This window comes from Oreochromis aureus, linkage group 2 (assembly GCF_013358895.1).
Source record: "Oreochromis aureus strain Israel breed Guangdong linkage group 2, ZZ_aureus, whole genome shotgun sequence".
NCBI classification, from domain to species: Eukaryota; Metazoa; Chordata; class Actinopteri; order Cichliformes; family Cichlidae; genus Oreochromis; species Oreochromis aureus.
Window position 1 is genome coordinate 7,700,411 of NC_052943.1, and position 27,951 is coordinate 7,728,361.

The window sequence follows — 27,951 nt, forward strand, 5'->3', positions numbered from 1 at the left end:
ATCCTGGCTCAGCTCACAGGCACCGACTTCAGTAAGTCAGGGCCTAAGACAGAAGTGATGGACTGTTACAGCAGAGAGTAATGGGTTTGAGGGGTGGGCCTCTCTGTTAGTCAAGATAAGGTGTAGGATGGGGGGGCTGTTACTAAACGGTTGATGTGATTTGATCTCTGGGACTGAGTGTGACAGCAAGAATGAGTGACACAGAAAAGGTGGATGAGGGGTTTCTTCATTTTTCAGCTGAAGAGAGGTGGCTGGTGTTTTCACTGACAGGTTTTCATGTTTTTTACCCTGACTGTAACCAGTCTGACAAAGGAAGAAACTGCATAGCTAAATATAAGGCATATCATTACTTATTCTGAGGTGTGTGTCAACATTTGTATTAGTGAGGCATTCTGATGTGTGTCTCTCCTGGATCTCTCAGTGCAGGACCCAGATGATGAAAACATGAAGAGGTCCAGGTAAACGGAGTGTCATTAATGTGACCGGTCACGTGTTTGTGTTTGTACACTTGCATATGTGGAAGCCTCAGCTTGGCAGTTACTTTGAAGAAAGAAAAGGAACAAAAAACCTGTCCAGTCAGTGTAATTAGTTTAAATCGTGCAGCTCTGCCTCTGTGTACCACCACAATGAATAAAACCAGACGGATCTGATTTAAGTGTAGACCTGAAGATCAACTTAAACTGGTTTAACAGAATTATTACACTGATCATTCAGTAATTACACTTTTTGTAATGTTTACAGTGACATGGGATCATCATTATAAATCAGTTTACTCATTAGAAAGTAGCAGGATACATTTTATGTGCGCAGAGCTGTGTTTTCTGCTGAGATTCAGTCAAATGCTGCATAACTGTTCATGAATGGCCAAGTTAGGTCACCTGACCTCAGCTAAACATGCTGCTCTCTTACTGTAGACAAAACTAAAAGTAGAAAACCCCACAAAGCTGCAGCGACTGAAGGCAGCTGCAGTAAAGGCTCAGAAAAGCATCTCAAAGGAGGAAACGTGGCATTCGGGGATGTTTATGGTTTCCAGATCCTGCCTTAAAAATGGTACTTCCCAATTTGTACACATACTTTGGGGCCTGTAAAGGGATGGTACTGAGACACTATTTATTTTAGTGCTGTCAGCACTAAATGACGTTAACGTCACAACCGCATTAACGCGGCAAATCTCCGTTAGCGCAGTTAGCTCGTTAGCGCGGTTAGCTCGTTAATGCGTTAGCATCATCCAGCCCCACTCACCGGGTGATCCGGGCTAACTCGAGATTTGAATGCGGTTATGGCATTAACATCATTTTAACGAGGTTAACGCTGACAGCGCTAATTTATTTATTTATTTTTAAAAAGGTTTCTGATCAGTGTCTGTTAAACTCGTTGATTTAAAGCTAAAAGTCTGCACATCCTGACTGTACGATCCATTGTGGTGTTGTACAGATATAGCGACCATAACTTTGCTGCTTTGAACATCAGCATGCGTGGTGTGTTTTTGTTCATAGTGTTTTTTGTTGTTGTTGTTGTTGTTTTGAGTCTGCTCAGTAGCATAACATATTAACATTTCTGCTTTTTTGCTTTGTTGCTAAAATGCAGATGGGAAGATTTGATAGTATTTTTAATTTCTGATTTCTACATAACTGGAGCCATCGTCCAATTACCTTGGTGCATGCAGCAGCAGTATGCTATGTTCCTCAAAAGTCCCCTTTTATTTTAATTAGGAGATTAGCAGTTTCCTTCTGTTTCCATACTTTTCTAATCGTTATATTTAAGAGTACTAAATGTCATAAATGTTACTACTACATCCCTCTGCTTTTTTTTTCCCCTCAACTTTTCACTTTGTGCACTTTACTCCCTTTTCTGCTCCATCCCTCTCATCTCATTTATTCTCTCCCCTGCAATCTGTTTCCCTCCTGTCTATCTCTCTTTCATATCTGTTTTTGCCTGCGGTCAGGGAAAAGTTCCTCACTGAGATTCAGAGTCCCCGCTATGCCCGTCTGAGGGATTGGCACCACGACAGGTCTGCTCGCGCCCTCAATATTAAATCCTGAGCGACATACTAGACGCCCTGGGACGCAGAGCCCAGCCAGAGCCGGCTAGCGATAGCTACACTGCAACGACTACGTGATAAAGACGACGAAGATAGTGGACTGTCTCCTGGCAGTTGACAAATTCACCTCCTTAGATGCAGATGGACTGACAAAGAAATTTGGGGAAGCGAAGAAAAGCAAAAATATAAGAAACGTATCCTAGATGACAAAAGCCTAAAGTGGAACCTTGCATACTGAGCCTAAGTGTAAGATCTCCCTCTGAAATTCTGACTTGATGATTGTTGACAACACTGTGGACCATTGTGTCTGTAGCCCTATTTTCCATTTCACACTGCGTTACTCGGAGTAAACTGGTGGAAAGGTGGGGAGGGGGGTCTCGGCGGTGGGAAGCACTGTTCTTTCTTCTTTGATTGTGAAGTTCAGACCCTCCTTTTGATCTCTGTCTGTCTCTTTTGCTGCCTGTTTACATTTATTGAGTTTTCATCTTTTAGAGTTCTCAGTTTTGATCCCCTCTTCTAATAGGCTTCTCGCACAATTTAAAGAAAAAAAAACTGTACTTTTTTTTTTCCTGCTGTCATCAAAAATATATAAAATATAAAACATCTGGAAAAAAAAGCACCTCTTGTTCTCTGTCCTTCTGTGTTTCTTTTCTTGTTTATTTTAAGCTTACAAGGGCATATCTCTCTAACAGTTTTCTTTTTTCCCCCTGCTGCTAAGTCACAATTGCTTTACTTACAGTGTGCTGGACAAAAAGTGATTATATAGAAGCGAGGCTTTATTCAGTATTTATGCAGGTTGGAATTAATGGGATGTCTTAAAGAGCCAGGTTCAAGGTTTACTTTTATTGCCCCTGAGAGAAAATTGTTGTGCATTCGGGCATAAAAAAACCCAACAAATGTGCCTACTCATTTATAAAGTGCTGAGATGAACGGTGAGGAAAGTCTCTCTAGTTATTTGCATTTTCCTGAAATGCGAAAAAAATGTAATCCTGAAGTGCTATAGGTTTTGACACCAGACTAAAACGAATAGGTTTGGTGGGTAATGACTTTTCATCAGTAGTATTTCTTTTAATAATGTTTCTGGATGTATACAATCCATAACATCCATAGTGAAGGACATCTATAAATCCCATTTTAAAAATGTCCACAGATGAGATGATTTGGAGCTTGAGGATACGGCTTTAAACGCTTTAGCTGTGCTCACTCTCACACATCTGATTCATGCTTATACTTTGTTTCTCGGGCTGTCCAAACAAATCTCATCTCATGTTATGTATGAGAACCATTATAACTGCTGCTTTATGAGGGGGAAATGGTTGGTTAACCAACGCTGGTCCATAAACATCCAAATACAGCTTGATTGGTCTGAGGCGCACAGACCCAGGTGGAAGACGAAGATAAATTTAGCACATACTGACAGTGTGTGGTGGTGTGTTGTGTTTTTTTTGTTTTTTTGTTTTTTTTTAAATAATTTGGCAAATAATTCGTTTGACAAATGCACCAGTAGTGAGGAGAGCAGATTTATGTAATGAGCTTGTAGCACACTCACTGGAAATGCCTTCCTGGTACCTGATTGGACCCAGTGTTTTCCTTCAGATCCTTAATTCTTTGTGCTTAGAGATTCAACAAAGTGCTGGAAACATTCCTGGGAAATCTCGGTCCATACTGACATGACAGCATCACACAGTTGCTGCAGATTTTTCTTTTGGCTGCAAATCTATGATGTGAATCTCCCGTTTCATCGCACCTCGAAGGTGCTCTGTTGGATTGAGACCTGGAGATCAGGTGATCTGGCCGTGTGAGTACAAGGAGAAAGCAGTTTGAGACGATATGAACTTGGTGATATGGTGTCTTTCCTGCTGGAAGCAGCCATCAGAAGATGAATACAGTGTGTTCATACAGGACATGGTCAGCAACAATGATCAGGTAGGCTGTGCTAAAGGCCTCTAAGAAAATGTCCTCCACACCGTTTCATCACCACCACCACCCAGCTGAAGCACTGATACAAGACTGGATGGATCCATGTTTTCATGTTGTTCTGAACCTACCATCCGAATGTCGCAGCATAGTCAGAGACTGATCAGTCCAGGCAACATTTTACCGGTCTTTTGTTTCCAATTTTTGGTGACACGTGCAGATGCAGACACTTAGCTGTTTCCTGGTCCCACTCCTGTGTTAGCTGACAGGTGTTCTGCTGCTCCAAAGTTCAATGTGTTGTATATTCAGAGATGCTCTTCTGCATACTTTGTAAAAGTGCCTGTTTAAGTTGCTTGTTGCCTTCAACAAGACATTTTTGATGCAGAGAACTGCTGCTTACTGGATATTTTGTCTTTCAGACCATCTTCTGTAAACCTCTGAGATGGTTTTGTGGGAAATTCTGGTAGATCTGAAATACTCAGACCTTGCTGTCTATCACAAACGACCATGATGAATTCAAAGAAACTTAAATTGCTTTTCTTTCTATTTCCGATGCTTAGTTTGAACTTCAGCGAGGTCATCTTGACCATGTCTACGAGGCTAAATGCATTCCGGTGCTTCTATGTGATTGGCTGGTTAGATATTTGGATTAAAGAGAAGCAGGTGTATCTAATGAAGTGGCTGACAAATATGTTTTAATTTATAGTGAAGTTAGAGGTATTACTAAGTGACTGATTAAGAAAAATTTGTGGAAAACTAGCTCGAGTAGGAATGTATCCAGACCAATGTGCTAAGTTAGACAAGTTAATCGAACTCAAGCATCAACTTGTAGAGAAATTTCAACTGTAAGAGAGGATTGCAGAGGGGGAAAAAAATCAATGTGGAAAAATATTACTTTACATGCTGTAGAAATAACAGTAAGCAGGAAGATACTGAAGAAAGCTTTGTGCAAAGCTTAGATCTGAAGAGCCTATAGGAATGAGGTTTCTCATTCAGCCCTTCTAGGCATGTGCCACCACTGTCGCACATGGTTTTTAGTCACATTCGACTACTTGCAGAGCTGCATCACCTTTGCCTCCTCACTGGGTGGAGGGGTGACACATGTCAAGGGCTTGTTGCTCCATGAAAAATCAAAACCTGCTATTTCCTTTGCCGGATGCTGAGCTGCCAGCAAAGTTCTCTGCTTTCCTCATTGCTCAGGTTGATGCATCCCACAGGAGTGGATACCCAAAAGGGGGGGGGGGAGAAACCGGTACAGATGAATCTAAAATCAGAGCTGCAAAGGATGAACAAGAAAAGTGTAAGGAGATGCTCCAGTCAAAAGCTAAATAAATAAATAAATAAAAAATCCCGTCTGCACAGCCTCTGATAGAGAAAATGTGCACCTGCATCATATCAAGCCTCTTGCTGAGCAGGGAGGAGGAGGAGGAGGGGGTTTGAAAGCAGGGAAAATGTCAAGGATAACACGATCCAGGCTGCTCCAGGTGGGAAGAAGCCGACATAGAGGTGTAGTGCAATTTGCACCTGCAACATTCATCATAGTGAGGTGGAGCAGACAGAAGAAAGAAACCTCATGGTTGCGAGACAGCCGAGCCATCGGCCTTTCAACACGTACGGGCAGCCTGGCAAGGGATTGTAGCCGGGGCAGCGGTGTTGAATAGGAGTTTGTTTTGTCAGTTGTTAGGTGAGGTCCCAGATGTGAGGCTTGTCAGTGTGTGTGTGGAGTGGAGGGCAGCTGACCCAGGGTCTGTGAGTCACACACGGGCAGAAACAGCCTCTGTCCTTTGTTTGACTCCATCACCAGACATCCTGCTCATCCAGCCTTCTGACTTCCTCTTACAGTTTTTTTTTTTTTTTTTTTTTTTTTTTCTTTCTGCGGGTTCTTTGCAAAAATCTCATGGTAGGAGGTCTTGCGTTCCTTAATTTAGAAAGATTTAGCTTCCTTACTGTCACTAGTCCTATAAGCCAGATTCTTGGTATTGCAAAGGGATTTAATGTTCTTTATTATTCCAGAAATAGCAGACGGCTTTTATGCTTTTTTTTCTTGCTAGATTGCTCCCAGCTGTAACTTCTGCTTCTGTAGCTACTTTTTTTTTTTTTTTTTTTTTTTTCCTCGTGTCTTTATGTTTGGGGACATAAATAACATTATTTCATATACAGACGTAACCTGATAAAGGCACAACTATGGGATGAGGTTGGTGTAGGGTAATTGATTTCAGTCTTTAATTTTCTTTACGCTAATGAAAGGGGATTTCATCTCCTTTCATTAGCGTGTTTTAGATGGCACAGTTGATGATGTAAACACGATAGATGCCTAAGGTGCTGTTACAATCCCCGCCCGGTTCTTTTTCTCAAGATAAAAGTCTCCAGAGCTCACTGTCTTGGCTCAGAAGTTGTTTTTCTGTCTTCCGTCAAGATTTGAAGCTTTTTCTGAATATAGTGACGCTTGCTGCGGGTAACAGAACTTTGAAATGTAGAAAACGCTTTATTTCAGCACTCCTGCACATGCAAGCTCTAAGCGAAACTCTTCCGCACCCAAATCTGAAAGCGACTGAGTTTCCAGTCGTCTAACTTTTGCCCAACTTTCAGCGACGTCAGTAAGAGGAGATGTTCGTGTTTCTTATGCTCTCGTGAGAGGCTGCGGCTCTTGAACAGCAGGGCGATGACGCTGAAATCATGTTCGGCTTGATTGATTTTTGAGTCATGATAGAAACTGCTCACTGTTGCTCGTTGGTACTGGAGAAATTTCAATTATTGTGCTGCTTTCAGTTAAATCTAATACACTGAATCAGAATGTGTGACCACAACAGGTGGGGGCACCACGCTACCCTGTTAATCCCAATTAATATTAATAATGATGCTTGGAGTCATTCACACACAAGGTAATCCGTGGCACAGCATAATGGTGACAGCTCAGCCATGGCAGGAGATATCCAAACATGGCATCCATTGAGAAGTAACTATAGTTACTGAGGTAGGGGTGTGTGTGTGTGTGTGTGTGTGTGTGTGTGTGTGTGTGTGTGTGTGTGTGTGTGTGTGTGTGTGTGTGTGTGTGTGTGTGTGTGTGTGTGTGTGTGTGTGTGTGTGTGTGTGTGTGTGTGTGTGTGTGTGTGTGTGTGTGTGTGTGTGTGTGTGTGTGTGTGTGTGTGTGTGTGTGTGTGTGTGTGTGTGTGTGTGTGTGTGTGTGTGTGTGTGTGTGTGTGTGCGTGCCTACCTTTTCTAATTAGTCATTTTCTCCCCACAGCCTTGAGCCAACTCCCTCACCTGCCAAGGCCCAAGCAGCAAATAAACCAGATGGTGAGTTTCTTCTCCTGCTGATGTGTTAAAAAGAGCCCCAGCAGCCTCTGGGAGAGGCTACGCTAATAGATTCTAAGTCTTAAGTGTCAATACAGCAGCAACAACGCGACACTCAAAGCTGTCACCACAGACATCTGTTTGAAGGGTGGATTGTTATGGGACTTGTTGTTTTTGTGGTGTGCAGAATCACCAAGTGCCGCCGCCGCACCAAAGAGTTCCGCTCCTTCCTGCCGACCGCCGTGGGTCTCGGACCCCAATTTTGCCGACCGCTTTCGCCCAGACAAGGTCAGCACCGTCGTGACCCAGCACCAGAAGCCAGCCCAGCCCACGCCTATGCAGAGCCGCAGTTCCATCCTGCAGGCTGCGCAGCAGGCGCCGGAAGACAGCGGGAGGACCCCCATTTGTGGTGCCTGCAACAAAATCATCAGGTGAGGCTGCACCGCCGCTACACACAGACTGATTCTTTTTAACTAGAGCGAGGGGCTCTGTGTTTGCTCCTTTGAGGCTCCTGTTAGAGATGACAATTTAAGACTTTTAATATTCACGACACACTGCCTGTCTGCAGCAAATTAAGCCAGTCAGCATATTTCAGAGTCTGGAGACATCTTGTTATCACTCAGAATAACAAAGAAACCCTGGTTGATATTCTGGTCACCATTGCAAACAAAGAGCTTTTATTCATTAATTTTTGACAAGTGAAGACTCAAATTCAAATTCTGGAAAACCTAAAATTTGTCTCCAGCGTTTGCTCACATTTCACACAGAGTCTAGTGTATTTTTGCTGAGTGCCTTTGGATCTTTTTTCTCTCCTCTGTTGAAGCTTTGGATTATTTAGCCAATTTATATTAAAAAAAATCCCTATTGATGTGTTACTAAGAGTCTTTTTTTAACTTTTTCTTTCTCCAGGGGACGGTACCTGGTGGCACTGGGACGGTCTTGGCACCCGGAAGAGTTTACATGCTCGCAGTGTAAGGCGGTCCTGGAGGAGGGGGGCTTCTTTGAAGAAAGGGGAGCCGTCTATTGTACCAAGTGCCACGATAACCGATACGCTCCGAACTGTGCCAAGTGCAAAAAGAAGATCATAGGGGTACGAGCTTCTGTCGTATCCAGCAAAATCAAAAAAGCACTGCTGTTTCAAAGTTTTAAAAAAAAAAGTTAACCTTTTTCTTTTTTCCCCCCATCAGGAAATCATGCATGCACTGAAGATGACTTACCATGTTCAGTGCTTCAAGTGTGCAGCCTGCAAGAATCCTATCAGGAATCAAGCCTTTTACATGGAGGAGGGTGAACCCTACTGTGAGAGAGGTGAGTAACTGAACCATTGCAGTCCACACGTACTATACTTCCTGTCTTGCATACCTGAGCAATCTAAATGCAAATTGTGCAATTTATTGTGCAAGAGTTGGGAAAGGTACCAAAAAAAAAACAAGGGAGGAAAAAATAAAGAACGAAACGGCTCTTTTTAGAGCCACATTCACAAACTGATGCTACTGCTTCACATCCTACATGAAACAACACTAATGCTATGACACAGCTGATTGTCTTCCAAGGGCCAGGGGAGGATACATACAACTATTCTGCTTGGTAGTGATGGCTGTGATGTCCTCTGTTGTGTAAAATATGGGATGAACTCACACCTAGTATAAAAAGCTGAATTCAAATTGAAGCTAGTGTGATTTTACACATCCATTTTTCCTATAGGCCAGCAGGGGGCAACGTCTCTCAGCTTGACAAAGAAGTCAGTTTCTGTAGAAGTGCATGAAAAAAATGAGTGTACTTCTCTCTTGATTAATGACCTCTGTAACCACTTTCCTAATGAGTTTTTCTTCTGAATTGCTAGTTTCAAGTCTTATTTAATACAGCTCGGTGTTCACTTTGTAAATTATGGTTCCATTTAGAGTAAAATAGACGATAAAGCAGGGCAAGCTTTAGGGCATCACTATTTCACCATTAACAAGTCGCTACCATACGAGCGTGCAGTATCCTGAGTTTGAGTCTGATCCAAAAACCATAACATACAGTCTGTGCTTCAACTGTGCTCCAAAAGGTGGTAAATGTCCGCCTTTCTTTTATGATTTCATCACTCCTTAGGACAGTTAGGTTCCAGACTCGCATGCGTCTGGTGAGAAAAGGATAGTTTACTTATAATAAAGACCTCAGTCGGGACCAAATGTGTAGTTCGACTGTGTTTTCTCTCAAGGACTCTGTTCATTCATTCAAACAATACAACACTGGAGGGTTCATAAGAGATAAAGGTGTCACCATGGTGAAAAATCCTCTGCTGGAAATAAAAGCAGTCGGATTTATGTAGTTCTAAGGAACAGTTGCAAATACTACTACTAATAATTGCAACAATGACAGTAATCAGCACGGCTGAGCCCCCACATAAACCTGTGCTTTAATAAAAAGTTTAATTCTAAACCCGAGTCCAAGCCAGATAGCATTTACCTGAGCGTGCTGAAAATCCGAGTGTGCAGATCGATTAGTTCCAGCGCCGACTGAGAACATCTCGACTCATGTAAGACGCCCTGCGACTTCACATGTGGATCGAGCCTGATTATAAATCTGCACTGGCCTTAAGTCCACAGATGAGACGGAGCAAGCTGACACCCACAAAGCACGTTTTAAATGGATGCTATAGCTCGGCCCACGCCATAGACGTCGGGGTACAAAATCTTTAAATCCAGCCAGTGCATGAATCAGGTGTAGCATGCATTTTGTGATAAAATTGTTTCCTCTCTACAGTGCATCCTCTCCAGCCTAACTGAAATAATTTTCATTATTTTTTTTTTTTGTAAAATTCAAACTCTTTCTGACACGTTTTGTCAAACATTGTAGTATTGCTGTGGGGTTTGGCAGAAACCTACATCTCGGGTCTCCTGGCACAGGCCGCAGTCAATCATAAAGTGTGATGTTTTCATCTGCTGTAATCTATTTAGCTCCAGTTTACTTCATACATACCTCTATTGGGTTTTATGAATGGTGCGTGCTCTTCTATTATGATATAAATGATTTAGCGGGGCATCTGACGTGGATTGCTGCTTTATCAGAGGCGAAGCCAGAACCTGGGTACTCATATTCTGAATAACGCCTTCAGCTCTGATAAACATTCTGCTGCCTCAGCATCTTTCGGGGATTGTACAGCTCTCACCCACTCACTCTTGAGAAACAGCATTATAACCTGACACTTTCCCCCCCAGAGTCCTTGTGATGAAAGAGACTGGCAAATCCAGTCAAGTATCTGGAGCAATTTCCACCTCATCCTAATCCCACCCCTACACTCTGGAAAGACACTAATGTACAGTGGGTGGACACAATAACACAAACAGTATAGATATCAAATGGCCAATAAGAAGAGGAGCCGGCATTTGGCATCAAAGCAGCTCTATACGTCTTTATTTTACACAGTTCAGTCCCTTAAGTGGTTGCGTGTAGCGTGTAGTGAGGATTGCTCATCTCGGAGCGGCAAACAGCCTCCACTTCTTCTTTTAAAGATGAAAGCTGTGGAAAAGGATTTCAGTCTCTACGGATCCCGTAAAGGTTAAGCGGTGTTTACAAACGGCGATTGGAGGCCACGGCGATTCCTTGGCCTGATGCGGGCAACGATAAAAGCTCTTTTGAATTAAAAATGTAATCTTATATTCACCTTATCTCACATTTCTTCTACTCGCCACTCCCCCTTCTCCAGACTATGAGAAGATGTTTGGCACCAAATGCCATGGCTGTGACTTCAAGATTGATGCCGGGGATCGGTTTCTGGAGGCCTTGGGCTACAGCTGGCACGATACGTGCTTCGTCTGTGCTGTAAGTCATTTTGATGGATATAGCTCCTTGTGGGCTCTCTTTGCCCCCGTATCTCGCAGCTGTCCCAGTACAATGGCACCTGGAGAAAAAAATTTGCCTCCATGTCTGGACCTCGAGCTTTCTCCCTCTCTCTCTCAGCCTGTCACCTGCAGTCTATCACTCTCTCCATCTCTCTCATTCTGTGAAGAAAACTGAAAGCAAATGCAGTCAAGTAAAGCTTGCTCTGGCCACTAGAAACTGTGTAAATTCACATCGGCAGTGTTGAAGTCTGATATCTACTCTGCCCTCGTTTCCCAATCCGTCTCTCTCACTCTGTGTGTCTCCTTTCATCTTTAAAGCTCTGCCAAATCAACCTGGAGGGGAAGACGTTCTACTCGAAGAAGGATAAGCCCCTGTGCAAAGGCCATGCTTTTGCTCCAGTGTGAGAGAGCGAGGTGCATCTTCAGAAGAAGGAGCACTGCTCTCTCCCGTCTCTTTACCCCTTACCCCCTGACACTTCCGTAGACGCACCACATCCCTTCTTGCCACACACCTTGTTAAACTAAGTCCTTTCTCTCTCTGCTGCAGACTTTGTTTTTGTTCTCGAGGCTTAATGCTGGCTGCACGTACCGTCACTTTACGCTGCTGTTAGGAGACTTCTGATGGCACTGCCTCTAATGCCAAATGCTGTGTTGCATAACTGGAAGGAGTCGAGGAATTATGTCACGCCATCGGTAACTTTTTGACTTCCGAGTTGTTTTTAGGTCATGAAAAAAATGTCACCGCAGGTCACGTCGATTTGTAGCTGTTAGCGGAGTAATCTCCCGCCTCTGTTCTCCTCGTCCTTGTTAATTCAAGTCACCAACTTGAAGGAGTCATTGAGCCTCTAATAATCTCACATATTGCAGTAATGATCAAGCACTTCTCTTGCACTAAGTGTAGTGAAGTGCTGGCCCCATACAGGACCCAGGCCCACTCATCGGCTCTCGCTGCAGCGCCCTTTAATGTAATGGGGGGCCAGTCGAGCAGAAAAGGTGGTGTCCATTTCTGCTTGACTGGATCTCCTCCACAGAATCACTAACTACTTATTACTTTGACTCTGGGAAGTCAGAGCGCATACTCCAGCTTTAAGAGTCATTTAGAATGATGTAGTAATTAACCCATTTTTAATCGTCATACACGCGGGTGATGGAGATTGATTTTTAACTTTTCGCATTCCTTTGATTTGACCTTTTTTTTTTTTTTTTTTCATGAGACAGTAAGTCTTCATAAGTGTCCCCCGTGTTACTGTGATATTATTCCTTAGAGTACTTTCAACTCACTGAATCTGTATTTATATTGCTTCAGAACTGGCCTGTAAGTGTTGTTTTTATTTCAGCTGAAAGTTTCAAATAAAATTATTTAGTAATTCCATGTGCCGGGTCATTTAATTTCTCTTGGAAACACTTCCATCTGTAACAATTTCTAAAATTGCCATCTTTGCTCTTTTTCCAAAACCCTGCTGAAGCATGCTCCCTATAAATATAATCAACATACTGATACTGAAATACGTGGCATTTTACCTTAACTGGTAGGTAGCCCGGTGCTTAAAACATCATTCTCGCTGGAATAGCTACATTTTTGTTTAGGTGAGAAGCTCCTCTTAAAAGCTTAGCATCAGCATTGGTAGCAGCTAGCCTGCAGTCCAGAGTTAAAAAAAAACTGATGCCAAAGGTGAAGCTCACAAATGGATGTTTTTGTTTTTTTTTTTTTTTTAATGTTGTTGTTGTTTTTCTTTAAACACTCCTTGGTATAATGACGCATATCTGCAACTCCAAAGCTTATTATCTTCTTAATTTTTAACCATTGGAGAGCGCTAAGCTAGCCATTTGTACCTTAAGCTAGGCTAATTGCTTACAGACTTTAGCTCAGTGGTTCTGTGTCATGGAGACACAAGATGAGGGTCCTGAGATGATCAGAGGTTTTACAGTTCATGAAATGTTGCACTTTCTTCTTCTTCTTTTTTTTGTTTTAAGACCAGTGGTCTTACACTCCAGTCCTCGAAGGCCGGTGTCCTGAAACTTTTCCATGTGTGCCTGTTGCAACACACCTGAATACAATTAGGTCATTCGCAAGACTATAGAACTGCATGCTGAGGTGGCATTTCAGCCATTTGATTCATGTTACAGCAGCTCATGAGTGAATGAACATGGTGCAACAAAAGTACTTTTAGAAGTACTTTTTTCCAAACACTTACTTAAATTTACTTGAGTAGGGTTAGAGGTCGCCACCTCAGCATGCAGTCAAGTTCTATAGAGTCTTGCTAATGACCTACTAAATTTATTTAGGTGTGTGGCAACAGGGACACATGGAAAAGTTTAGGGCACCAGTCCTCGAGGACTGGAGTTCGAGACCCCTGTTTTAGACCATTACCATTTAGAGAGGAATCCTCTAAAAGCATCCTGAAATTTTACAGCAAAATCTGTCAGGGAAAAAGATTTCCCTTGCAATATTTTTTTTTCATCAGATTCGATTGGTTATTCTGTTTAATGTTTATATCCTGGTCACCACAGAAATTAGAGTGAGTTTAGATATAACTTTAAAGTAAATCCCCAGCTATGTGCCCAGAGGTGTTTTAAAAATGGATGCCAAGCTGTAAAACCTGCTTCTTTGTCTGAACCATGCATTGATATGACATGTGCCAAAAATGTATCTTTGATCAAGTGAGCCAGTTCAGTCTACTAAACATTTTAGTTTGAATATTTTAATCAGCTTTTCTGGCTCAACTTCAATGCAGGATAAGGCAGTAGACCAGTGGTTCCTCAAACTGGAAGGCATAGAATTATTGCTGGTGGGGTGTAGATAACCAGGGGGAAATATACAGATTGAAAATAAACTGAATAAATTATTTTTGTAGGGCAAATAACTTTTACTTGCTCTAAAACTGTTGGCTTTTGAACAGAGTCATTATAGTTCTGTTTTCTACTTCGTTGTTTTGTTTGGAGTTTTCTTTTTTTCCTGGTTCAGTTTGCTAGTTTGCTCATTTCATAACTCTGAAAGTTATGAGCTATAAGGAGGGTATTTCTCAAATCTAGTAAAATCAGCACCATCTCACAGCAAGAGGGTTTTCTCCAGCTACTGCAGTTTCCTTCCACAGTCCAAAGCCATGCTTGTTAGCTTATTTGACCTTAGGTGTGAATAGTCATGTGTTAGCTATGCAATAGACTGGCAACCTGCCCTTTCCTCCAATGACAGGTTCCAGTATAGGTTTAATAAAAAGGTGATGTACGTGTAGGTATGCAGACATGGTAAAGATGACCTGCTGAAGTTCAAACCTGAGCATCAGAATGGGGAAGCAAGGTGATTTAAGTGACATTGAATGTGATATGGGTGATTTTTGCCAGACGGGTCATGTCACAAAGCTCAGATCATCTTAAACTGACTAGCTGTACTCAAACGGCCTTCCAGCAGAGCACCTTCGTGATGTGGTGGAACGAGACATTCACATCATGAATGTGCAGCAACGATGTGTGTTCACCTTGCTTACTCAAAGCAGGACGGCCAACACAATAATAGGAAGTGAACCTAATAAGTGGACTTGAGTGTTTCCTCATTTCCTGTTTTGATCATGTTGGTGGAGAGCAGAGTCCAAAATTTTCCCCCAAAAGTGCTCAGTCACGTTACGAAGGTCATACTCAATGAGTCATACCATTCAGTGAGCCCTTGTGTGCTATGAGTGGGAGCACAGTCATCCTGGAAGAGGCCATCAGGACAGAAATGTTTCATCATAAGGTAAAAACGATGACTCAGTAGTGATTGACATTGGCTCATCTTGTCCCCTGAGATGGAGATGTCAAACCGTGACAGCAAAATTTCCCGCACAGCAGAGCCACTGGATCCCCTCACCGTAGCAGGAAAGGCTCCAGGTTCATCAGCCAAAAAGCTTTGCATTTAATCCCATGGCAAGAACAACAGACGCATTTCATAAAATATCCAACTCTCAAACTAGAGACAGCTTTTCAAGTAAAAGATCCAGGCCTTGATTTAACAATATATAATTTATTTACAACAATTTTCGGATTGAATTACTATACATACCTTTCTGAAATGTCATAGATAGATATATATACATAAGGCCAAGTAAATACTTGAAAGCACTTAGAAACGAATTTCCAAAATTCTACCCACAAATCCATATCATTGTCCAAAAAAGTACAGAAAATCTCCCTTAGCAGAAGTTTTTCCATCGCCACAAAAGTTTCGACAACAATTTACATTAACGATAGGGAACACAAAAAAAAAGGTTAAAAACAAAGGAACATAAAGGAGGATTATACAATTGCATAAGCGCTGTGGCATGTAATAAATACAGCATTTTTGACTTGCAGAAAGGCAAGGAACATTGAATCAAGGAACTAAAGAGAAAAAAACCATTCACAAGTACAGAAGTCTATTGTTACTTCAAAAAGAAAACAGTTTAGTAAGAGTGACGGGGAGGTATGCACGCACCCAGTCTCTCTCTCTCACTCACACACACACTCAAATACATCCTTGACACTGAATAGTAATGAGTGACACAAAAAGTACAGTGCTGAGATGTTACATTTCTCCCCATAACACAGGGGTGAACTGACAGTATAAACCCTTGAACAAAGCTTGTATGTTACTGACACATACTTACACAGAATTATCAGGCCTGGGTTTTCTCTCAAACTGTATTCATCGCACACACGCGCACACACACTGAGTCATAGCAGAATTGTTAGATTTGTCGGATGAGCTAGATGTGAAGATAAGATGCTCAACATCCTGGCGGCTGGTGAATTACATTACTGAAATGTGCTTAGGCAACATATCCAAGACGATGACGGAGGGGGGTGAGAAAACACACACACGCGCTCTGACTGTACAGCTGCCGTGGCTCATCTAAACGTGCCGCGTCGGCTCCGGTTCGTCAGCGTCCGAGAACCAACGCCCTCACTCTCCAATTAGCCACGCAGCCCGCCCACCAATGTGGTGACTCGTTAAGCACAAGTGACAGTTTCCACCTTGTATTTTTAAATGCTTACAGTTACAGAAATCATCAGGTGCGCAGAGTTAAGGACGAACAAAACGTCGACAGAAAGCATTCCTGTGAAACAGTCTCGAAACCCTTAACACTGCAAATACGCTGCTAGATCGCCAAAGAACAGTATATAGGCAAACACGTCACGGTTTTAGACTTGACAAATGCTGCGCCAGTTAAGTGTCTTTTTTGGCTTCATATTAAAATATAATTTACATTTGTTTACAAAGTGATAAGGTGACACAGAGTACTGCGTAAACAAACAGCTTTGAGATGCCTTAAAAAGAGGGGGGGAGCAATGAAAGAGACAGCTACTCTAGAAAACAGTGGATTCGTGGACACGGCGTGAGGATGCGGTGGCCCTCGAAATGATATTCAGAAAACTTTGGTTAACAATTCTGCTGATATACAGTATGCAAAGTGACAGCACACGGCTGGTATAGAAAAGTATTTACAAATTATGCTCGGCGATCTGATTCAACGTGAAAAGATTGAGTTTTTGATCATTTTCACGGCATCTTTATATAAACTGGTAACGGGACTGTGAGGGGAGATGTGGTTTAACGGGATGGGTTAAACGAGCAAGGCGATGGGCGACGGTATAAAAAGAAAGTCAAACTTTCTGCCTGCTACAAGGAAACTAATGTACATTCCAAAAAATCTGACAATCATTTCATCTTAAAGGTTAAAAACCATTCGAGCCCGCAGGATTGGGCCGTCCTCGCTGTTTGAATGAAAAGGGGCGGGGTTTTCGTTATAGCTTTGAACAGACAACTTCACATGCAACCCTGAGGCAGACACAGAGAGAACCTATGGCTAGTTTGGGACTGCTCACACCTCGCCGAAGGAAAATTGCTAAACGAGAAATTTTTGTGTTTGTTTGACAGATTCGAGAAAAATAAAAATACTGTTAGTGAAATATGACAGAATGCAAATGCGCCGCTGCAGTTTATGGATTTTTGCATGAATCTATTGGATAATTGTTGCTGTCTGGATACAGATAGCCAAAAAAAAAAACCCTTTCAAAGCATCTATTTGTGAGCAGAGGGGGTGACATTATGAAAAAGCTGCTCTTTACTTTATCTGAGAGACGGGCTTCTCTCTGATGTGGAAATACTGTTTGCCACACAGCAAATGCAGAATTCCCACCAACATTGCTTTATGAATAATACAAACAAAGCTGCACAATTACCCTTTCAACATGAGTAATCTTGTGATGATTTTGAAGAATTTGTTGTCAGATTTTTCTGAGGGAAAGTGCTCTACATAATTCATATGGAATAATAACCCTTCGGGCCATGTTTTTAGACTACAAAAATCAATGTAATCAAGAGGAAAATGTCATTTTAGAAATGAGCTTTGACGACATTCAGCGTTCGCACACGTGCAGTCGGCGTGCCTCTCGGCCCTATGGCTCCTTCATTAAGCTGTGGAATTTAAAACAGAGAAACGCCACGATGAACGATTGGGCTAATATAAAATGTGGAAACCTTATGGATCAAAATCAGAAGGCTTTAAATAGAAATTTCCTTTAAAATATGACTTTAAGTCAAGATATTACTCACTTCCAAAAAAAAAAAAAAAAAAAAAAAAAAAAGGATCCAGGGAACCCAAACCTCACATATATCGATTTAAAAGCAGGAAAAGCTGCAAAGCGTCTCACTGAATCAAGATGTCAAGATGTTAGATTCACAGTAGTGATACCGGCTGGACTACAACACACACAAACGCACACACAAACTACATGAGATGGGTTGTTGGGGGCTCAGACACACAATCTGTTTTTAAACCAGCAAGTCCAGAATGCGCTACAAGCCGTCTGTGTGTTAAACAGATTATGTGACTCACACACACGCACACAGTCTCACTAGGTTGCTTTAAAATAAAAAAATAAAAAGGTAAAGAAAAAAAAGTGGGCTAATCTTCTGAGTTGATGTCATGTGACGAACCTGCCAATTGCATATGTTGCTGGTTCTCTTTAACCTGAAATGACCTGCACCCTTTTTTGCCACCTTCCTTTTTACTGACTGTTTAAAAAACACACGGTTTTTGAATCCAAGTTCAAAAATTACCAACTGAATTTGCAATATTGGCCATTACTAATAGCGTTACATTTGCATATTGCTCCTTGTTAAGCCGTACGCGGCCTGTTTAGAAGAGTTAATTTGATGTTACCTTTGCAGCAGAACTAGGGTATGGACTAATTTAACTCGGGTCTTTGATGGGAAATAAAAGGTATTTTCTCTACTGAGTCTGTGAATACGTTTTCCCCAAACACACACACACCCAAACTCTACCCCCTTGTTCCTCATTTGGTCTGTCATTTAAAGATTTTTACTGTGTTTGATGGGAAATAGGGACTCGATCCTACATAAACACTTTCTTATCTTCTAAAGTGAAGAAAAGGAACGCTGGGACAGCTCTGTTCTTCGATTCCCGCTGCAGTTATCGTTTTTTATGTGTGTAAGATTGTGTATTAGTGTATCACGTTGTGTACTTTTCCTCGGCACCAGTCTGTCCCTCTTTTCTAGGTTAGCACTCGCCATCGGAGACCAGGAATATCATGGCTTCCTGTTTGCCGATGTCGGCCATGACCGTGGCCAGCTGGTTGATGTTGCCGCTGTGGAAATGTTGCGCCTCCCATAGGTCCAGGATCACAGAGGTTGGGCTCGCTTTGGATGCAAGGAAACTCATGTGTCTGCGGGACGAGAGAGAGCACAGAACACAGAAAATTAATTAAATCAAGCGACGCACGCACATCAGAAAGCAGAGCCTCTCATTTTCTCTGCACCTAAAAGAGTGTCAGGAAAACCTTTCACCAGGTATTTTATTGCGCTGCCTCTTCTTGTAACTCTGTCAATGTCAGGTTTTATTGTGGGTTATATTGCTACATCCTGATATCTAGTGTCGGCGCACTAAGTAAAAAAATGATAAAAGCTACAAGAACACAGTCGGAGCTCTCGAAACTGCCGTCACGTACAGACTCTCTAACAATTCTTATTTGAAGCTTAACTCCACAACCCTCATTCCCTCTTTATTTGATGTTGAAATTGGCCCCAAAATCCCATATAGTAAATCCTATATGGACTTTCACAGTTAAGTCGGAAGTGACCTTTTCTATTTTGGGAGCAGAACCTTTACGATCAAACCCAATCAATGACAACAAAGCAGTGGCCCGAGTCAGCTGGATATTTGATGTTGAGTGGGACCTTATCCCTGCGGTAGCCGAAGATGCTTGTTTGATTAAATGGCATTTCTCTGTTTTTCCAAATGTCCGGGGCTTTAACTCTTATGTAGAACCCACATGACATTAAAAAGGAGAATGATGTAAAGCACAAAGAATCACCGTGCCGTGTGGGTGTTTCGGTGAGGGGGGAAAGGGGAGACGGCAAAATGCCACCGAGCCTTTTTCACCTTGAGAAAGGTCAGACGGAGTCCGACTTCCTCGTGTCTTTCTGTTTGCCTGGTGAAGCATTATGTGGAGGTTATAAACACGTGACTGCAGCGGTAGGACACAAGCACTGGGAACACATCGTCACCGTGCTATTTTAAGTCAATTGGATTTTATAGAACATGAACGGCTCTGGCTCTGCATCAGGACAACGCAACAAAGAGGAGCGTTGGTCAAAAAAAAAAAACGTTTGGGAATGAACCTCTGTGTCATTATTAAAGTTAAAAAAAGAAGAAAAAAATGTGTCAGCCCTGCTTATTCACCTCACCGCGTGAAACAAGAGCTTATCTTGCATGGCTCAGACGCAGCCGCTCGCACCGTCTTGGGAGAGAAAGATCAAATAAAAGGTTCTTGGCATTTTAAGTTTTATTGATTGGTCCCGTTGCGCTCGGTCTGAACACTTTACACGCGCAGAAACAAACACAGAAATGCAGCATGACAGAATGCCAAGGAGCTGCAGCCTTTTGAGGAAAACGCGTTGTTAAGGACAGATCAAACAACGGAGCAGTTGTTCCTTCCTGAGGTCTAAATGAGAATTGATTATGTTGAGCAAAACATTGCTAATTAAACCTGTAGTGCATCAATTCAATTTGTGATTAATTGGGGTAAATAAAAGTTGATTGGACAAATTAAGTGTACCTATTTGATTTCATTACCAGGTAGAAATTAAATTGGAGGATAAGGGATCAATGCCCGACTACGCTCTTGTTACAGGTGCTCTGGTGATAGAGTACAGTAGCTGTGAGAACGAAGTGGTCGGCACAGATCCAAACCTATTCCAACTTTATTTTTTTTTCCCCTCTCCCTGCCGCTGATGGGCAGCTAGCTCGCTGCATTTCCAATTACAGCTGTTAAGCAGAATGTAGCAGGTAGAAGTTTAGCTGCAGACTTTAAGCTTCTTACCTGTTTCTGAGGGAGAAATGAAGAAGGGGGTCATGTTTTCTTGCAGAAATGATAGCTGTATCCATCAAGTCCGCATTAATCCTATAATACTAGCTGTGTCAAAAGAGGATTAGCTTGCTAAAGCATTACTCTGTTTACCTGAACTTTAGGAAAAACACTCCGCTGAGGTGAATCACTCCACACTGATTGTGCTTGATTACTGAAATTTCAGTTTTTGTACCAACATCTGTATTAGTACACCTCTTTCCAATCATTATTTTAAGTGAGCTGCATTCGCATATTGTGTATAACACTGCTGTGAAACCTCACTTCTCCAGAGGTTTGGATAAATAAGGCTCTTCAGAATTTCTTCAGAGCTTTCAAAGCTAAGCCGCCGGCTCCGACATGCTCTGACAACAATCAGATCAGCAATCAGATAAGGCATTATTGTAAAGCTGATCTTTACCTCTCGAGTTTAAGTCTTTGTGCTAGCATTCTCCAGTCGGCTCCGTTGGGACAGGGGGCGTCCAGGCTGCTGCAGATCTTCTGCCTGATGAGGTACGGGATCTGAAAGGCGCTGGGTCCCGCCAGAGCTGTGGCGTTACTGTCCATTAACAGAAACTCAGAGTCCAACGCTCGAGTGTCCTGGAAAGGGGGGGAAAAAAGCCACACAGGTTTTCTGAGCTCAGCAGAAAAATCGTCTCCTTTACGAATAACCAAAATGATAAATAGTAGCTGCGGCATAATCAACCGCAGCCTATAAGTGAGCAGAACGAACGTTACCTTGGCAATGTTAAAGTCCAGGCTAAAGCTCTGTCCCTCCCCCTCCACCTGCCACACACACAGCTGGCAGGTGAGCTCGCAGGTGCTGAGGCTGAGCCGCTCCAGAGTGAACGTGCAGTGCAGGTACCGCTGGGAACCGTTCCAGATGTGGTAGAACGGGATCTCCTGCAGCAGAAGAAGAAGGAAAAAAAGAAGCACATGCAGCAGCACAGTCAGAACTGCATGTCTGAAATGCGCCATAACACGACCGCCTGCCTAGAATACACTGAGATTATCATTAATTACACTGACATAAGCTGTCATCATTATGGCTAAGTATATCTGAGGCAGCGGAATGACAACGTTCAATTAAGTTAAAGGGAATAAATGCGCTGTTACTGACAAATAGAATCTTTAATAGGAGTTAAGAGCTGCCAGCCCGACTCTGCTGATAACAGAAGAAATCAAACTTTGGATTTTAATAGATTACACACGCAATCTGTCACGCTGGCAATGGAAGCATTTCTTTTTCTTCCCTTTTCATCTATTTTCATTAACTTGCTTTAGGTTTGTACTAACTTTCAGGCAGATACACAAATGGTGGCATTAGTGTAAACGCTGAAATATCACACCACTACTTTAAAGCTAAAGCACATCACACGGTGAATGCATAAGCATACTCAATAGCTCTGAGTATTGCTGCTGTATAGGCTTCAGCTTCTGTCTAGCAAACGGATACCAGAGAGTCTTTGGGAGAATGCATTCGAGGCTGCAATTTCTACTTCTCTCTCTCTTCTGCTGCATATTCATGACTTGTTTGCATAACCCAAGAGAAGCACAGTTGTAATGCTGGAGAAAAAGGAAGAAAAAGTGCACACTAACTCCTCGCTTTACCCCGAGTTCAACGGCTACCAGGCTTCTCAGTCTGAAAGAAGTGCGGCCTGCAGCACATCCTACTAACCAAATGGGGGCACTGTTACCCAGGCAGACTGGCAACAGAGCAGCCGAGTGAAACGCACAGAAGTCTTCATGGGCCCCAGGGAGACTAAAGGCCTTTTTGACTGCACTGCTGAGAGGGGAATAACACTTCCAAATGAACAGGCACAGTCCAGAGGAATAAGCCTCTGTTCTGGGTGCATTGTTGCCGCCTTGCTTGCTTGGCACAGTCTGCGTGCTCTCATTGGGGACCCGGTACTCAATGCTCACATAGTTACAGCCAGAACATTTTCTAGTCCTCTTGGAACATCCCTTGTGTGTGCATACGTCGGGCTGCAGTGTAACTGGCCACGCGCAGGTGCGGGGAGTGCAGTAAGGTGGAGCCGATCCAAAATTCAGGTTGCAAAGTTCGAGATATTTACATACTGCTCTATATTTCATATGAGCCCCCTTTGAGAGAGCGACAGCTAGTATAATCAATCAGCTTGCAGCCCTGAGTTAGTGCACGCAATTCAGCTCCTCTATGCACATGTATACACTACGTGCACACTCGCGGTCTAGGCACAGGGGTGCACACACCAAAAAAAAAAAAAAGGTTCCCTCTACTCTGACAAATGACTAAGTTCCAAACTGTGCCAAGAACAGAAAAGGTTATTGGACAGCAGAGTCCTGCAGTAACAGACTTAGAAACACTCCTTTGTGTGAATCTTTAAAGTGATCAACTGAAGCCAAACCAAAACATGCTTAATTAAAAAGTCTGGCCCAACTCAAATGAAAAACAACTTTCCGGAGACGTTAGGAGACCATGAAGCCTCATTAACAATAAAAAAAAAAAAAAAAAGTTTCTCCCAAATAGCTTCTGAATAGCCACTAACTTTTTAACTTTTGTTAACATGTGTTCAATTCATTTTTGACTTTTCTGGATGGCTAATTTAGACTAACAGACGGCACAGATTTTAAATTGAGCTCATAAACAAACACATTCGACGGCCTTATTACTGCCGGTACACAAATTTGACAGATTCGGCCAGGCACGTGTATTAAATCTCCTTGCTCCCGCACTGATCCAGAGCGACTCCCTGCCCCTGCAGCCCCCCAAGGGCAGTCCAACGCACCTGGTAGCCGGCTAGCAGCTTGCTCCTCCAGTGCGCCTGGGGCATGTCATGGATGGACAGGCGCAGGTTGTGGTAGCTGTCTTTGAAAAGCAGGACGTGAGGCTCGTCAATCAGCCGACCCCCGAGCTGCCGCTCCATCTGCATCACCTCCTGATCAAAGAGAAAGAGGCGAGAAGAGGTGTCAGGGCTCAGGGATGCGGGGCGGGGGCGGGGGGGGGGCGTACATTTACCAACACACTCGCAGAGGTAAGTGAAAATGTGTAAAAACAATCCATAACTGTTTCTTGTTTACACTTTGTCTGGTGCATCACTCACGCATACAAAACGGTACCGCTTTGGAACGAGGATGTATCAGCGCACACACACACACACACACACACACACACACACACACACACACACACACACACACACACACACACACACACACACACGCATGTCCAAAGAAATACACAAAGACATGGTGGTGGGGACACTGAATAGATTAAACTCAAACAGAGAGAGACACACACAAAGGCCTGTTTGCGCACACACACACACACAGCATGAGCATGAGGCAGGGGTACAGTACATCTGAGGAAAAGAAGATAGTGTCTCTGCGTGCGGCCGCAAAGGACTGGACCGACTCGTCTCCACGGTGCTTTAATGTCATCGCAAGGTTGATCCTCTGCCTCGGTTTGTATATGCCGGGCTTTCAGCATCTGCATTAGCATGCAGGAACTGCAGCCATTCCCAGCCTACTGGCTACCTGGGCTGTGATGAAGTAAGTGAACGAGCCATTAGTCAACTGCTCATTGTTCTCGCATGGCGAATCTCCTTAATTTCATTTTTGTTTTTGTGCCAGTAGAGATTTGTAAATGCATGCTTAATATTTTAATCTCTGTGGGACTTGCTCAGTGGACCATTTGTTGCCATCCAAATGACCATCTGGAATGGGATGATAATATCCGGCACATTTGCCTCTGATTTATCAATTCGCTTTGAGCTGGATGCTTTGTGCTGAACATGTCCTCAGAAATCCAGCGCTTTGGTTGCCATTCACATGTGCTCCCGTATACTCCGATCACAGGAGCATACTACAACAGAGAAAACAGGCCTCTGAAATTAGTGGCGTGAAAAGCCCCCCGAAATAAGATATGTTCTTTTAATCTGTCTGAGGAGGGGAAACAAGATGGCAGCAGAAGGAAAACAGTCAGCCCGGGCGTGCCTCGGAGTCGTACCTCAAAGACAACAGCTCCAAGAGGGAGAAGTGCGTATAGATGGCTGCCATATGTTGAACGCTGCATGCCAGCATGGTTGCCCATGGTATGATTTCAGCAAAGACATCCAATTAAGGTGGAGAATGGTGGTAATTTCTATCTGCACAACACTGATTCAATTTTCTGCCCTCTTTCCCAGGAACAGGCTAGACTGATTCCAATTATAATGGAAAGAAAGCTGTTAATTATCCATTTGGAATCTCTACCTGCGTTATTTGATGTGCTCTCCCCTTTGACGAATGAGCACTTTTTGGTTCAGGCCGACAATTGAATTTTACTGTTTGCTCGTCGCATTGTTAATTTCCATGTTTGCTTTGTGCTTATCTTCTTGTTAACGTGATTATTATGCCCCTTGTGATTATCTAGATTGATTCCTGAATTTGCATTGGTTTACTTTTTTTTTTTTTAAACCGTAAAAAAACTTTTAAATGATCTGAATGTATGCATCTAGCTGGAATATACTTCTCCATGCTCTGCCAGACAAGAGTCTTGTGATGTTACCCAGTCCACTTACTCAGAGAGGGAAGGTCAGACAATGGCGCTGAATCAAAGCGTCGAGGTCTAATGAGTTAATAACAGAGGGCAGCGCGTTCTCCACAGAAAAGCCCTCTGCTATTATGTCTCTTACAGATACAAAAGCCACATTATGTGGGCTTCCAGAGAGGTTCATTTAAACAGTTCTTAAGCACAATTATTTGTTGGGCGGCGATTAGCATTGCAAATTGGGTGTTGGACTTTGATCAGGTTTTGACCTATAGAACAGATCTATAGCTCCGCTAGCAGCAGAACGAGTGCAGAATGCCAATTATCCTATTATCAAATGTGGCGACTAGAATGAATACTAACTCGAGCCGCCTAGCAGCACGTCAGGTTCAAGGCCGGCACACCGGGATTACAATCAAAACAGAGTCTGGGACATGATTCTCTTGCTACCTGACAGGGACACTGAGGGGGGGTTGAACAACACGGCATGATGCATTTGCTCCTTTAAAGTGTGCTCATGTCCTCGCTTTCAAAATGACACCGTCTCGCCCATATGGTGTTTGTGTGCGTCCGAGTGGCTGTGACTGTGTGTATTGCAGAGTGGCTTTTTTCTGCAGGATTTCAGCATATGTTCTGGACTGAGAGAATAATGGCCCTCTTTACGCCCCATTATCCTGTTAACAAATGACAGTGTGAGCGAGCTAATAGATGAGAAGCTAAATTTGACCGTATTATTTACTCTTTCTGGGAGGAAAACAATGCAAGGTTTGGAATTAGTTTATCAAATCACATATTAATCATGATTGCACCAGCTCAGTTTTGTTTCCCCCCATTCAGGGGAAAATAATAAGAGCTGTTTTCTCCTAAGGCGCCCTGAACCTGTACAGCTATGGGAGCATTAAGATGCATGAGATGGGCGAGAAGTTCAAGTACCGCAGGAGAAAACCCCCTTTTGTTCTGACGGAATTCGAGATAGCCTGGGGTGTGTGTGAAGACTGTGAATTTAGAGTCAGGCAAAGCCAAGACCACCCCCTGACATTCAATGAGGCTGGCTAAAGAGAGTGAGATAGAGCAGGGAGGAGTGAAAAGAGCAGGAGCAGGAGAGGAGAGAGACAGAGGCAGCTTAACATTTGTGTCTCCAGGTCACTAAAGTGGCCAGCTTTAGCAAGAGAGATAACAGGATTACTGCAATCATGGCCACAGTTTTCTATGACTTCAACCCCCTTTATACCCTCACTCATGTCCCTCCATCCCACTCTCCACCCATCCCCTTGGCATGGACCAGAGCTGGGACTGTAATGGACTGGGGGCCGGGCTCCACCAGGAAACAAGAGACACTCATACAGCTAATCTCTCCGGGCTGGTGATGACAGAAAGAGGTTAGTGGCTGCACCGAACGCTCTCCTGCGACAGAAAAGAACAGCCAGCCTTGGACGCCGGGTGGAAACACAAACGAAACAAATCAAAGTATTAGCAGAGGCGTATATATTAAGAACTGGACTGGCACAAAGCTGCAGACTTTCCCCTCACAGCAAGGCCAAACTGTTTCTTGTGGCCTTGTGTTGTGCCGGCTTTGTGTGTAGCAAACTGATTAACACAACCAGCTCTAATGGAGATTATGAGTAGCCTTTGATCAGTTAATTAGTCAAGCTACATGTCATCCGAAACATGGAGCTATACATGCACACGGGCGGTAATATCCTCATAAACTCATCCTCAGCCCCTCACTCTTGGCGACGCGGTGTCGTCGTGTTTAAAAATGTGCATTCATAGTGAAGATCCATTTTCAGAGCTGCTCTTTTCAGGCAAATGCATTTGTTTATAGAGAGTAGCCTGGCTATGTGGGCTCCATAAATCTGTGTATTTGTCAGCAGGATGTGACAGGCTTTTCCTCTCTGACTGAGAGTCTATCGGTCTGAGCTCCAGTGGCCGTGCCCGCTACAGTCAACTCTGATTAATAACTACAAATAGAAGGGACTTGTCTGCTCAGTTATAAATGGGGACTGTGTTTGCAAGGGAAAAGATGCACATTCTGCTTGATAAATCACAGAGCAGGACGGGAGAAAACAGCACACAGGAACACAGAAATATAATATGGAAACAATTTCTCAGCTGGGCTCAGTGATAAAGCTGACTGTCTTGTTTAACTTAATGCCAGCAATTACTGGGCTATGCTCTTCTGTTTTTCTTCTAGAATTTGTTGCCAGTAACTTTTGTAATGGAGGGATCAGAAAAAAAAATCAGTCTGTATTTCACTCCGTACATGCTGCTTTTCTCTTCTCTGTTACATAAAAGCTAAAAAGTTTCCACTCAAACATGGCTCACTGCTCAGCAGCTAGCAAGGAAACGTCATAGTGGGAGCACATAAACAGATTATGAGCCCTTTTTAACGCAAATAAGAATCATTGCTCGAGGTCAAACACTGTACAAAAAGAATCCAGGGGCCACTATTTAACCAGCAAGACATCAATTAAACACCCATTTAAATCCTGGAACATACATTTCTACAATAGGGAGACAGAAAAGCTAAATGTATTGGACTCGTAAGGTGTTACTGATGAGGGAGTAAATCTGCAGTTGGAAATAAAGCACCAGGAGCACAAAGAGAGTTCACTTTTACCTCAGCATTTAATTCCTAGATCAAGACTTGGAATTTTATGACTCTAAATGCCACATAAAGGTACAACAATGATTAATTAGACAAACACCTGTATACACATGTGACACACAAGATAAGCCACCCCTTGTATCATGGCAACCGTGCCCTTTTATTGCCATGCAGCCATTCCTTTTGGAACCAGTTGTAATGGCTGCTACATCTAAGCAAATTTATCCGAGTCTACAAGTATTTATGATGCTTCGTTTTTTAAGATGATCTTTTATGTTGGTGATCTGTCAACTATTTACTTCAATTATATTTGCACAGTGCCAACAACAGTTGCCTCAAGGCACTTTATATTGTAAGGTTAAGAGAACTCCCC

General features: G+C 43.0%; 2 protein-coding genes and 1 long non-coding RNA gene across 7 annotated transcripts in view; 2 read left to right on the forward strand and 1 right to left on the reverse strand.

Annotated features, from left to right (window-relative positions):
* Positions 1–12,453, forward strand: part of pdlim7 (PDZ and LIM domain 7) — a 31,395-nt gene extending 18,942 nt beyond the window's left edge. For all 3 annotated transcript variants that reach the window (XM_039616599.1, XM_031745147.2, XM_031745148.2), the window contains exons 6-11: positions 7,203–7,255; positions 7,440–7,683; positions 8,162–8,342; positions 8,440–8,560; positions 10,944–11,059; positions 11,398–12,453. In XM_039616599.1, coding sequence (XP_039472533.1) covers positions 7,203–7,255; positions 7,440–7,683; positions 8,162–8,342; positions 8,440–8,560; positions 10,944–11,059; positions 11,398–11,484 — 802 coding nt within the window. In that variant the 3' untranslated portion in view covers positions 11,485–12,453. The remainder of the gene's footprint in view (positions 1–7,202; positions 7,256–7,439; positions 7,684–8,161; positions 8,343–8,439; positions 8,561–10,943; positions 11,060–11,397) is intronic.
* On the forward strand, positions 469–2,660 carry LOC120441449. Its single transcript, XR_005614100.1, has 2 exons — positions 469–1,050; positions 1,946–2,660. It is a non-coding gene; the product is annotated as an uncharacterized LOC120441449 (long non-coding RNA).
* A 2,603-nt stretch (positions 12,454–15,056) lies between the features above and the next one.
* unc5a (unc-5 netrin receptor A) overlaps positions 15,057–27,951 on the reverse strand; it is a 154,262-nt gene continuing 141,367 nt past the window's right edge. For all 3 annotated transcript variants that reach the window (XM_039616623.1, XM_039616619.1, XM_031745260.2), the window contains 4 exons: positions 23,229–23,378; positions 21,199–21,363; positions 20,882–21,060; positions 15,057–18,780 (listed from right to left, as the gene is read on the reverse strand). In XM_039616623.1, coding sequence (XP_039472557.1) covers positions 18,615–18,780; positions 20,882–21,060; positions 21,199–21,363; positions 23,229–23,378 — 660 coding nt within the window. In that variant the 3' untranslated portion in view covers positions 15,057–18,614. The remainder of the gene's footprint in view (positions 18,781–20,881; positions 21,061–21,198; positions 21,364–23,228; positions 23,379–27,951) is intronic.